At 34.9% G+C, this 11394-nt stretch overlaps 1 protein-coding gene across 1 annotated transcript in view; it reads right to left on the bottom strand.

The window, feature by feature from the left end:
* Positions 1–5942: 5942 nt before the first annotated feature.
* Positions 5943–11394, bottom strand: part of LOC109537618 (sarcolemmal membrane-associated protein) — a gene marked incomplete at its 5' end in the record, with an annotated part of 30421 nt that continues 24969 nt past the window's right edge. Inside the window, 1 exon segment of the mRNA XM_048663818.1 lies at positions 5943–9402. Within this exon segment, the coding sequence (XP_048519775.1) occupies positions 8638–9402 (765 nt within the window).

Raw genomic sequence — 11394 nt, 5'->3', positions numbered from 1 at the left:
TATAGCTGGCGTTTCGGTTGGAGCTGCTAGTTGAGAAGTGGCGGATAGAGTTCGCCACATCCTTGTGAACGTAACCTCAAACTAACTTGCGCATGTCATTTAAGCAAGGAGCCGATTGCGATATATGCGCCATAGATGAAGACAAGTATGCGCTAGTCTACCAAACCACCAAACTTAGAACGCGTCCGAAATTTCGAAACGCTGGCTAGCAGTGGATGATAGTGGATGACTAGTGAAGCTTTCTGTGGGATCATTCAAATTGTAGAATTTAGGAACCTTGCGTTTAGAGTGTTTTCCAACTCAACGTTCATATTTTAAAAACTTTTTTTTTATTTTAAAAACTTTTAAGTTTTTTAACAATTTTTTATATAGGTATTGAAAAAAAAATTGCTGTAGTGTAGTTTTGCGGTGACTTTGAAGATTATTTATGGTTTCATTTTGCAATTGACCAATGTCAATTAAATAATCCAATTCATTTATATTTGTGGTGGTTTTGTAGAACCCAAATAGTGATTATTTTTTTTACAAACCGCTTGATGGGTATTTTGCCTCAAAAATTGAATTTGATTTTAATAATCACATAACTCACAATTTGCACAGATGAATTATCAGAGCGAATTTTCACATACTGTATCCTACTATTGTTACACAATTTAGTAACATACTCTTTTTTAGGTCCATTTAGGTTCTTTTGATAACCATAGCAGAAAATAGCTATCGAAACGACAAGGTATTTTTTTCAAATTAATTTCTTTACTAATTGAAATTTTCTCTTACAATTTGAGCCTAAGTGTGTCGCAGGAACCCTCTAGGTGATAGTTCTTGATTACTTTTTGATAAATAATTCGTTCTTATTGCAAAATAGGAGCACTATTTATCAATCTGTAATAAAAGACTAGAATAGAAAGAGAGAAGTGAACACCTAATCCCATTTAAAATCCATGTAACTGTGGGGCAGATCCTGCATTTTGGGCGATATTTAATTTTATTTCAGCACGTACAGTCAGAACAGTTCAGAGGTGTTCTGTGCGTACAGTGTGACTATTAGTTTTGTCGTATTTGTTGAGAAAACGTATTATTTACTACTACTACTATCCAGTAAAATCTGAGAAAAAAAAATTAATGCCGTAGATAGGCATTTTAGCATAGGAGACAAGTTATTTACAGGGTCATTTCACGGTAAAAGATACGAAACAAAAAATTTGCCAGTGCGATTTTTGCAAGCAAATATAACTACGACTAAGCTTTAGGTTGTTTTGAAGCAAAAATTACAACATAAGTAAAGTTATTTTTAATAACATACATCTGATAATAATTTACAACAACCATTGCAGGAAGTATCTGGTAAGCCTAACAAATATTTTTGAAGTAGCCAACATTTAACCAAATATTTGCAGATATAACAGATTATTTACTATTATCTCCATTATTTACTACTTTACTAGCTCTACAGTTTTAGGTTTAAATATAGACTCCTTAATATAATATTTAAATTCGTTTGTAACGCAAGTATTGCAAAATATTCTTATAGATATCCTTTTAATATAAACAATAAAATATTCTACTTATCGGTTGCTACTACAAATTACAACATTCATGATTCTTCATGTTCAGATTATGTTGTCTTAGGTTTTCTCAAAATGTTCATAAATACGAAAACAATTATAAAAAGCGAAGTCAGAAAGAAATTGAATTGATTGAAGATAACGGAAGAAAAGTACAAGAACAGCATTGATATTACCGGATTTGTCCAAGTAGCTTATTCTTGTCCTGAATGATCTCAAAATGTTGGGCATCGAGAGGTTTATAATATTCGTATTTTCTCGAACTCCGCAAACCATGAATTTGTATATAAAAGCCAGTAGTTATTTTATGCTCACTTTTTATTTCTTATACAATATGAATACTCATATCCCTATCGTTCCGAATACCACTGGTTCAGGGTTGTATCTTACACAAGGCCAGATTTACCTGTGGTAGGGCCCGGGGCTACCATCCCTGCAGAGGCCCTTTCCTGAAAAAAGGTCCGATATCACCGCCTTTTCGCACGGGCCACTCAGTGGCGCTGCTGATAACCGCACGTTAAAATTGTACCAGCCACTCTGCAGTGCTTTTCGGTGCAAAAACAAACGAAAGTGGAGCAGTGAAGCGTAAATTAGTAAATTTATAGAACGAGAAGAACGCACAAATAAACTTCCAAAAATAATATAATTTTTTACAAGTCAAAGTGATAGTGTTGTTTGTAGAAACTGCAGTGAAGGTGCCGACAAACTAACAACAGAAAATAGTTTTAATACTGCAGATACAAAAGTCGCACAAAGCAGTGAATGTAAGATTCATACAATATGGAAGCCGTGCAAGTAAAGGATGGGCGATCTACAAGTTGAATTTTAAACTACGACTTATTAATGACGGTGTCAACTTCAGCTCTATGAATTGTTGATAGTTACATAGATTCAACTTTCCCCTGTCAGAATATGTATCGTTTTGTATCAACAGTTGCAGCTGCGACTCTTTGATTGCTGTTTTCTGTGTCTGATAGGTATAAGAACAAATTCTTTCTGGGCTATTAAAGTTTTTTTTTATTAAAGCACCAAAAGGGCTTATAAATATAACTTTAACGAAATCAACAGGGAATATATTTTGCTATTCGTGCAAATTATTCTCTCAGAATAAAAACATTATATTAATCAAGAACGGATTCTCAAATTGGAAAAAAGTTACAGAAAAAATTGCCTGTCACAAGAATAGTACCGACTATGAAATCTGTATGATCACCTGACGACAGTACATGGATTAAAAACAGGGTATTGATAAAGAGTCTCTTAGATTGGTAGATCAAGAAATCACGTATTGGACATCAGTTTGAGAAGAGTGGTTGAGGTTGTTCGTTTTTTATGTGAACGCGGACTTCCATTTCGAGGAGCGAATGATAAATTGAAACCTTCCGAAAATGCAAATTTTCTTGGCTTATTACCGTATTTATCAAAAACGATTTATGAAGAGCTCATAATTTTACTTGGGAATAAAATAGGCCAAGTAATTTGAACTGGTAGTAAATTCGACCCCAGATCTGTCACACGTTGATCAATTAACAATTGTACTTCGGTATTGCTTGAAAGTATACGAATCTCTAGTCATAATCGGGAATACTTAGTTTTATCTCTTTTAGAAGAATACTCTATTGATATCGAAAATTGTCGAGGTCAAACGTATGCCAACGCAAGCAACATGTCGGGCAAGTATCAAGAAATGCAGGCACACCTTAAAGAAAAAAACTCTCTAGCAGTGTTTGGTTAATTATCAACGGGATGGAAACGTAATGGAAACGACGAAACTCAAGCAACGCCGGGTTTATAAATTGCTACATGCGCTCGCGAATATTTATTTCTCGAACGGCGACAACTGCAAACTACGAACAACAAAAGGCACAACTGCAGTGTATAAATCCAGCTTTAAGTATCGAAAGCGAATTATGTAAAACATTAAATTTTGGTGAAATTTTTCATCAGTTCGCAGCAGATGAAATCAGAAGAACAGTTGTAAACTGAATTATAGCTGTCATATAAATGTTCCTAAAATATTTTAATAATAAAAAAGTTGTCGAAATAAAGTAATAGCCGTTAGTTATTTATATCGATAGCTTCAAAATTATTGTGCTTAGTGCAATTGGACTTCCGATTTTTTACTAGATCTCACCGAGGCCTCCGACATCGTGAAGCCCATGGCTATACCACCTTTTCGCGATTTTCTTGAAAACTATGAAAGCTGGAAAAAAGGCCAAAATATTTTTTTACTAGTCCTTGACAGGTGGTTAGATACGGCATAACAAATCAACTTAAAGAATGCCACAATGAGAACCTATAATATTCCGATTTTAGCCAGATTAATGAATCGAAAAAATGTTCGAAAATTTTCAACCTGTTTTATGCAAACAAAAATTTCTAAAAAATAAAAATATCTGATTGTGATTTGTTTGCAAGCTTTTAAAGAAATACAAACAGATCGAAAAGTGTGTAAGTATTGTTTTATGTTATAGATGTGATCAACTCCAATAAAAAACACGTCTGATAAGCCTCAACTGTCACTCTACAACGAGAAACTTGATGTTTTGCAGCGCTACCATCGGTAGTTGAACTACGATTCCTGTTAAATATACGTTATTAAAAATTCTGAAAAAGAATTGGAATTGTCTAAGATCTCAATTGTCCTATACATTCACAATTTTTCAATTTTTTTTGGTTATGTTTAGTAAAAAGTTAGCATGTTTAGTAAAAAAACGGTAGGTGCATAGTATTTAGCAGCATTGCCCATAAGTATTGAGTTCGCATTTTTTTATATTTCGACACCTACCAAAAATAATCAAAATATTTCAACAATTTCGAAAAAATTGGGAATGTATAGGACAATTGACATCTTAGAGACAATTTTTAATGGCGTATTTTTACCAGGAATCGCATATTAAAATCGTACAGGGCTGCTACTGCAAATTTAGAGACAAAAAAACACGCTCCCGACTTAACCGGTTTTTCAAGCGGGTCGCGAGGTATCCGGATCCTTTTAAATTTTTTTTATATATTTTCTTAAGTACCAAATACTACAGCTTCCCTTAATATACGATTGGTATCGATTTTGAAAAACGGCAGAATCAGTTCTTTTTAAGAGAGCCAAACTCACTTGTAAGTATCTTTCCAATATTACAAGAATGCCTTGGAATTATTTATGTCATATTACTTTAATCAAGTTATTTTTAATGCTAGTAAATTGCCCAAGTTAATTACGGTAAATTTTACAATATTATTACAATTTCAATTTTTTGTGTGGTTATATATTTTACTAATTTCGAATTATATTACAAGTCTCCTAAATTACGTAAAAAACGCTACTGTGTTACCTGCTTGACTCAACTAGTCTACATCTATATTTGAAAAGTAGTGCAACAAATATCAACGTGTGCGCATACATCAACTTCTGATCCTGCTTTGACATCGCGAATATTTTTACATGACTGAGTTCGTAAGTTACGTCTTCTACTCTCGACTTAGAAGCACCTCAGTATATTTGTTTACCTTTACAGATTATATCTATTAATTACAATAATTACAGCCGAATTGCTTGCTCCGAAAATAGCAGAACTAATGTTTAAAAAAACGAGCATTGTGGCTTAAAATATATAGTTTAAATTAATTTGTTATAATTTTAAAAATTGCAATGGATTGGCAACTGAGAGATTGTAAACTTTGCTAATAAATAGTTTTAATATATTTTACTTTTGCAAATTTGTTCAAAATATCTAACCGATATTGTGGTTTTACTGTTTGAACGTCCACATTAAATTTAGTAAACCATTGTAACGTTTAGTTATATGGTTTTTATCCCAATTTAAAGATGGGGCAGGCACCACCAGGAACGGTTTAGAGCTTATTAGCTTCCATCAGCTGGGTTTAACCTGAAAATAGCCGCGACGCCGAACAGATCCGTCCTTTTGCGTTCGAATTAGGTGATTCAATTGCAGGTTGTGCGGTCGCTAAACCCAGGTAATGAGAGTTAGTAGGTTCGAAATCGGTCCTATGGGTGCCTGAGGTTAGCGAACCTCAAAAATCTTACATGATTTATTGTTCGGATGGTACCAACAAAATTCTTGACAAAACTTATGTGCCACATGTGGGATCAAAACCTGTAAAGAACAGTAACGTCATTGGTTTGGAAAATACGATACGATTAATTCATACGTTTACGTTCAATAACTCGCATCACTGAACCATGCAGCAAATTGAAAGGTTGTTGCTTTCCAGCACGCTTATGCAAAATCATACACATTGATGATCCCTGGTACCCCGATAGCCCACGCACTGTTCGTTCCGATTATCATTGATATTATTCCAGGCAGAAATCTTTAAATCGGAAATTTTCTAATGGTGCTTTTTTAAAATATCATTTAATTGACTTTCTGAATTTATGGATTTATTGTACTGCAGCAACAATGTCAACAGGTCGTCGATAAAAACAGACAATATCTAATTTAGTCTAGTTATACTTTTAAAGTTTTCTCTGTCTAAATAAAAAATTATTTGTTTATTAAACTTGTAATCGCTTAGTCGCAACCACATTTCATAGAAAAAAGCTCTATATCTGCAATAACAAATTAGTGATTATGTCTGATAGTTAATCGGAACTAACTGAAACTGCTATGATACAACAAAATTGCAAAATCATACAGAACAGTAAATTGTAAAGTAATTTTTAAGCGTTTAAAAGTTTGATTCTCATTGAAAGCTCAACTGAACAAAAATGCGACATTACTTTATCCGCTTATTCTTTACCTATAAACTATATAAACCTGTTACGAACGTAACATATAGAAGCAATACGAAAGTGTCTAAACCAGTACTACCTTGGGTGAACATAATATTAGAAAATCTGTATTTACACATGTTCGAGTTCTGGAAACTTGTGATTGTACAGGGTGCCACAAAAGTTCGGAAATAAACTTCGTGAATTTCAATGTCAATGGTGTTTTTGACATTGTGTGTTGTTGACGTTTAGCTTATTTTATAGCTCGTTACATTCTCTACAAGCTACGTTTGTTTCCCATGTTAAATTATGTTTACGTTTTTAGCTATGAGCCGTGAAACAAACCGTTTTGCTGTCGGAAATTTATTCGAATCGGGCAAGTCGCCGGCTGACATCACAAAACTCCTCCGTATTGCAAGAAGCACGATCTACAAAACCATTAAGCGGTACGAGGAGTTGGGCCCAACCCCCGAGAACCTAAACAAGCCGAGATGTCGAATTCGCCGGAATCCTGGAAAGTGAATAAGAAAACTGGCCAAGGAGGTGAGTATTAACAGACAGGCGGTCAGAGAAATAGCCAGGGAAGGCCCAAAGCTTCGTAGCTACAAGCTCGGAAGAGGTCATTACTTAGATGAGCGAATGAAGCGAGTACGACTCGAGAATGCGCAGAGACTCATCGAATAAAGTCCTTCGGGTCGATTTTGTTCACCGACGAAAATGTGTTCACGATTGAGCGCGTCGCCAACGACCGACAACCTCCGGATCTCACTTGGTATTGTTCAGAATTTTCTGCTCTTTCAGACTAACAATGAATTTTTACAAAAAAAAAGCGAGGTCAGCGACGCCACTTTCCGAAATCGGTCATGGCGTAGGCGGGAATTTCGAAAAACGGGAAGACGCCGCTGGGGCGGCGTCAAGATAAACGCCCAAATCTACCAAGAACGCATTTTAAAGGACGTCGTGATCTCCTGGAGCCGGCAACACTTCAAGAATCGGCGCTAGACACTTCAACTGGGTCCGGCGCCGGCTCATTATGCGAGGTCGACCATGGATTTTTGCTAAACAAACTAAATCGCCGTGTGAAACAGGACTTTGTTGCCATCTAACTCGCTCGACTTGAACCCGATGAACTTCGCAAATTAGTCGTTCTCACAAAAACACTTGCGACCATCGTCTAAAATTTCCGCAAGCGCACGCCTGTGCGTCCGCTGAAGGTGGACATTTCGAATAATGTTTTTGTATTTTGTAGAGAATTTTGTTGGTTTTCGATGGTGTATAATTTTGTTGAATTTTGAAGTTTAATAAAAAAGTTGTCTCCCGAACTTTGGTGTCACCGTGAAGATAGTCAGATAATAAATATTTCCGTTTGTCACCTTGATGCAAATAAGGTAGTGGATATCATTTTAGTATGTTCCACTTGTAAAAGCCGACAACGTTATCTTCTTTGAGTTAAAGCATTCATTCAAAACACAATTATCGGATTATATTATATTATTAGCCAGTTTTAAAGGGTATGTCAAAAATGACAGCAAGTGTCACATGCCACACTAACAACTAACAGTGACAGTAATCAGATGACATTTTTCGCAGATTTCTAAAATAGGACGACAATTTTCATTAAATACATTCGATTCGAAAAGAGCAGACAAACATAAACAAAAGCATTGAAAATCCACACAACTGTGCACTGTTGTAATGGATGACTAGACAATTCTGCTTAAACTTTGTGCCAGTAACTCCCCTCAAACAAGGAATTTCAGTTGCTTAACATGAGAATTGATTCGGGACTAATAAAAGTGAACTGGACTAATAAACTGAATAAAACTAACCAAACTTTTGAATAAATGCTTTAGTTCAAATAGCAAAAAAGTTCGTATGTTAAAAGTGGGGCATCGTAAAATGATAATATAAATATACAAAACCACTCGTATGTTCTGCTTAACCTAACGTCATACAAATAATATTATTACATTGGTAAAACTTTCCCACTAGTGAAATGTGCAATTAATAACATTCTAAAATTTCAAAAAGTATTCATGGAATTTTTCGTGAAGTTTTCAAACTACAGAGTTGGATTTTGACACTCCAGAACTTGATTAGCACCCAATGACAATGCATTTTGGAATAACACTCTTCAACAACGAAAAGAAAGTTGATCTTCAGACCAAAAATTTATCTATAATTGTTACACATAGCGCATCAGCCAAACAGTAAGTTTTATGACTCATTTAAAGCTTCACTGAAGACAAAAGAAAAAATTGAGAAAATATTTTATGATTCATTAATTATTTTGATTAAAAATTCGAACAAGAAGTAAAAAAATAATAACAGTATCATCGTTAATCAAGAAATCCACTCCCTAATCAATAGATAAATGACTATAATGACTAATGGTCCAATATACCAAAAGTACTTATTATACAGGCTATCACACATCATATTATATTGCACCCTTAATTTTAGTAAATCCTTTTGTAATTTCAATTTATCTTCGCAACTTTGTGCGTACTTTTCTTTAAATAACACTAGTTCTTCTTCAATATTAGTAAGCTCTTCATTGCTCAGAATACTCGAACATGAGTTGTGATTAATTGAAGCACTTAAGTGTGGGACTGTATTGAGGGTCCCGGTTTGTGATGCCTCTGGCATGTTTTCTTGAACTTGAGCTTCGTTGGGTGGGATTCCAGTGCAAGCAGTTTCTTTTTCCATATTTAGTTCTCGCGTTTCACTTTCTTTCTTTTTATCAATACATATTACTAGCTCGTTAACTCGTTGTAACAGTTTTTTGTTTTCGATATTACTTTCCTTCCATTTTTCTTCCAAAAACATAAGCTCTTCTTTCAGTTTCTCACATACCACTAATCGGCTGCCACTTAGTTCTTTTTCCTCATTTAATGATTGATTCAATTCTAATATTTTTGCTTGGTTCGTTTCAGAATTCTTCTCGAGAATAGCAATTTTTCTTCGCAGGTCATTTTGCTCTCTTTGAGCTGATTGATATTGATATTTCAGTGTTTTCGAATCTGCACCATCACTTACAAAGTCGCTACTGTCTGCTTGGATTTCCTGACAAGGTGAGCAGGAATCATTAAGATTATTTTGCGACTCCTAAAACAATAAAAACACTCTGTCATAATTTTGTTCAAATAGTGTTAATCATCTGAAATATTACACTTTTTTGCAAGAACATGTGAATTTATATTTAACCTTTCGGATATGGTGCCCTGTTAAGTGACATAAGAGGTGGCGCCAACTCTGACAGTCTAACTCAAACTGTTATTTCTCGATCAGAAGCGATGATCATAAAGAAGCAATTTTCTTTACTGTTCATTTGTTTTACTTTTACGAACATGTGCGCAAAAGTAAATGTGACAAATTCGACGTGTCACTATCACTATATTTTTTAAATTATTTTTATTAAAAAATAACCGATATGTATTTTTAATTAATTAGGTAGGTTTATCGACAACTATTGATCATAATTTAAAGTTTACTTACAATTTGTAAATAATAACTGTTGCAAGTTCAGTTTCACAATCGTTCTAATGACCAATTTTTTCTGCGCTCGCCGATGTTGCCACACGCAAAACAAGATCTTTTTACATAGCGCAAATGTCATGCAAAATATGCAACTTATACAAACACCATACCGTGAAAGCAGCACTTGAATTTTTAACACACATTGTTTCACTTGTATTTCCTTACAAAAGTACTTTTTCTAATTTCAAACGTCAAAACGTGACAATTTCAAAAATGGCATTGACATCAAACCGAAACCTACTATTTTAAATGATAACACCTGGGTGCAAAATATACATTTTTATCACAATCAGGAACACCATCAGGACTATCCAATGCTGCCTGCTGTTGGTCTAATTACAAACATCACCAAACCGTTAAATTTTTGATTGGAATTTCACCTCAGGGAACAGTCTCATATATTTCAGAAGCCTAGGGTGGGCGAACCAGTAATAAGTTTTTAACTGAGATTTGTGGCGTTTTAAACGTTTATGGTTCCTGGTGACGTAATTCGCGAGAGAGAGATTTTTGAAATTAGGGATTCGGTGGAAGTACTTAAGGGACATCTTGAAACTCCTGCATTTACCAAAGGAAAAAGCCAAGTTGACCCTGTTAACATAGAAACAACCTCCGAAAATTGCCAATGTGTGTATTCATGTGGAACGAGTAATTAGGTTAATCAAGAGAAAATTTCAAATTTGTAAAGGTCCCGTCCCTATTTCCATGTTATCAGAAAATAGAGATAGTTTAAGAGTTCTGGTTCTGTAGTGCCGTTATAAATCTCTGTCCATCTGTCGTACCTATGGATTAAAACCCTTGATTAAACGTGTTTGTATTTACTTAATATATATTTTATGGAATAAGTTTAATCATAATAATAAGTATGACTGAAGTAGTTTGCGGTATATCGCAGCTTCATGTCTCCTTGTAGGGATAAATAATAGTCAATCGAAGATATATTGGCAAAATAGTGAGAGCGCTATTACATAAAACGCGTAAAAGGACAAATAATGGCAACCAACTCTCAATTTACAATGCAAAACAAAGCGATACATTTTTTGTCCGAAATGATATGTGGCGGACTTCATCCGCCATTACACAGATGGTAGCTCCAACCCAAAAACAGCTAATATCTCACTCATAACATATACGCCATTTCGACACAAATACTACATCCAATAATGAGTGCCGTATTTCGGCGTCTAAGGCAGGGCCTACGCGCGCCATAGTCTATTTCAATTTTAGGGCACAATCTACTTGGTGCCAGTATTTTAACGGGTGTCGCTAAGAAGAAAATGTCATCATACCTCGGATTCCAATTATTCCCACTGACCTTCCATTTCAATTCAAAAGGGTACAGTTTCCTGTCAAGCTCGGCTTTGCTGTCACCATAAACCAAGTACGCCAAAAGGTCAGACATTACAGGTAGCAAGGGTACTTAGAAAAGCCATGCTGCTCTCACGGTTTATGTAGCCAGTTCGCGTTCGCGAAAACAGTTTTCAGCGATTCTAACAGAACATCATGATCTACGCGTAGATATGTTTTAAATTATAAGGAAATACTTCTAAACCGCGCAATTAG

The sequence above is a fragment of the Dendroctonus ponderosae genome, unplaced genomic scaffold, assembly GCF_020466585.1.
Source record: "Dendroctonus ponderosae isolate FM_Combo_2020 unplaced genomic scaffold, Dpon_F_20191213v2 Dpon_F_20191213_2, whole genome shotgun sequence".
In the NCBI taxonomy this organism is placed as follows: domain Eukaryota; kingdom Metazoa; phylum Arthropoda; class Insecta; order Coleoptera; family Curculionidae; genus Dendroctonus; species Dendroctonus ponderosae.
The sequence above is the reverse complement of the archived record's forward strand: the minus strand, read 5'-3'. Positions and strand labels throughout refer to the sequence as shown.